Source organism: Galeopterus variegatus, unplaced genomic scaffold (genome assembly GCF_000696425.1).
Source record: "Galeopterus variegatus unplaced genomic scaffold, G_variegatus-3.0.2 Scaffold8665, whole genome shotgun sequence".
Classification (NCBI taxonomy): domain Eukaryota; kingdom Metazoa; phylum Chordata; class Mammalia; order Dermoptera; family Cynocephalidae; genus Galeopterus; species Galeopterus variegatus.
Genome location: NW_007734776.1, coordinates 18803 through 20902, shown reverse-complemented (window position 1 = coordinate 20902; position 2100 = coordinate 18803). Strand labels below are relative to the sequence as shown.

Below are 2100 nucleotides of genomic sequence, written 5' to 3'. Positions count from 1 at the left end.
TCATAAAAAAGAATGAAATTCTGCCATTCACAGCAATATGTATGAGCTTGGAGAAAATTACGTTTAGTAATTAAACATAATTGGTGGATGTTTAAAAATAAGCCAGGCACAGAAAGGGAAATACCTCATGTCCTCATTCACAAGAGGGAGCTATGAAAGAAAGAAATACCACAATAAAATGTTGAAATTCCAGAAGGAGAGAGTAGATGTATAGTTAATAGAGGTGGAAAAGTGGGAGCAGGGCTAGGGAATAACTGGGTGAGGGACACAAAGAATAATTTTTATTTCTAATAATGAACATGCTAATAATATTGACTTGATCATCATATATTGTGCACAAATTCTGATAGTAAATTCTACACCCCATAAATTAGTATAAAAAATTATGTTTCAATTCAAAAAATAAACTAAAAAATATATTTAATAATTATATACTTAATTTTATGCACAAATTGGTTTTACTTTTATTGGAACTTATAAAAATGAAATAACAAATTGTGTGAAGAAAAGAATAGGATGAACAGCATCCTGGGTTCTTGTCATTTCTCTACAAATCGTATCTAGCAGCATCTCTGTTTTGAAAAACATAATCACTTTTAGGGATTAGTCTACCTGTATTCTAATCACAAAAACTGACTTTCTAAATGGTATTTAATGTTCGTGGCACTGCATGAGACAGATCACTTGGTAGGGGCAGGTAAACACAATGACACCAAGAATCAAGGAAGCCAGATTCACACTTTTGTTTACATAGATATTCTTGTGTTCTGAAAAGGTCACCTACATATTCTTACTTCCCTCTTTCTGATAGTGATAATAAAAGCTGCCCAAACATTTTTCTTACTAAAGTAAATGCACCACCTCTTTATCACCCTTTTGAGGGCCTCTTTGATCACCTTGTTCCTCAGACTATAGATCAGAGGGTTTAACATGGGGACAAAGATAATATAGAAAATGGACAGCACCTTGTGCTTGATGGAGTGGCCAGAGCCGGGATGCATGTACACAGAGAGGGCTGTGCCATAGTACAGTATCACAGCAGCCAGGTGGGAGGCACAGGTGTTGAAGGCCTTGGCACTTCCTTTGTCTGAGGAGATTTTCAGGATGGAAGCTGCAATGAAACCATAGGATAAGAGGATAACAAGCAAAGAACCCAAACCCACAGAAATAGCTACAAGAAAAACAGTCATTTGGCAGATGAAGGGATTGGAGCAAGACAAAGAAATAACCTGAGGTACATCACAGAAGAAATGTTGAATAATATTTGGTCCACAGTAGAAGAGATGAAAGCAAGGGACTGTTTCAACCAAGCTGCTAAGGAAACCAGTCCCATAGGCCACAGCAATTAACTTCCAACAGCGGCCAGGGACCATGATGGCTGAGTACTGCAGAGGGCTACCTATGGCAACATAGCGGTCATAGGCCATGGTTGCCAAGAGGCAGCACTCAGCCAGACCCATCCAAGCAATGACAAAATACTGAGTGGCACAGGCCATGAAGGAAATTGTTTTCTCATCTGTTAAGAAGTCTGAGAGCATCCTTGGGCTGATGGAAGTTGAACAGCAGATGTCTATTAATGACAGGGAACTGAGAAAAAGGTACATGGGTGTGTGCAAGTTGGAGTTGATCTTGATGAGAATGATAAGACCCAGATTCCACATCAGGGTCACAAGGTAGATGCCCAGGAAGACTGGAAAGAGGATGAGCTGCAGCTCTTTTTCATCTGAAAGTCCCAGGAGAATAAACACGGCCACAGAAGTGTAGTTTCTGTCTCCTTGGATAGATCTGCTTGATGCCATCTGCTGGGGAAAAGGTGAGAGAAGGAAATGGTTTTATTCTCAAAAAAGGAAAAAGATATATAGTTAATTTATTTTCCATCTGCTGGCAAAATATACAACCTTAAATCATCAAGGTTAAGTGAGTTTCTGCTATTCATGTATGTTCACCAAACATAACTAAAAAGTTCTCTTTAGTAAATATTATTATTCTGTCTATGTTGACAAAAGACACTAAATCATCATTAGTATGATACCACCTAAAATATATTAATTTTATTTTCTAATGCCAGATTTTGCAAATATATGAGCCTTTTGAGATAGG

The 2100-nt window shown here is 37.8% G+C and overlaps 1 protein-coding gene across 1 annotated transcript; it reads right to left on the bottom strand.

Moving 5' to 3' along the window:
* Positions 1 to 776: 776 nt before the first annotated feature.
* On the bottom strand, positions 777 to 1799 carry LOC103608648 (olfactory receptor 5A1-like). The gene has a single exon (XM_008593054.1). The coding sequence runs from the start codon at positions 1797 to 1799 to the stop codon at positions 777 to 779; it is 1023 nt and encodes a 340-aa protein (XP_008591276.1).
* Positions 1800 to 2100: the final 301 nt, after the last annotated feature.

What these genes read in the sequence shown, in the direction of transcription:
- LOC103608648 (XM_008593054.1), bottom strand. Translation starts at nt 1,799, where the DNA reads ATGGCATCAAGCAGATCTATCCAAGGAGACAGAAACTACACTTCTGTG.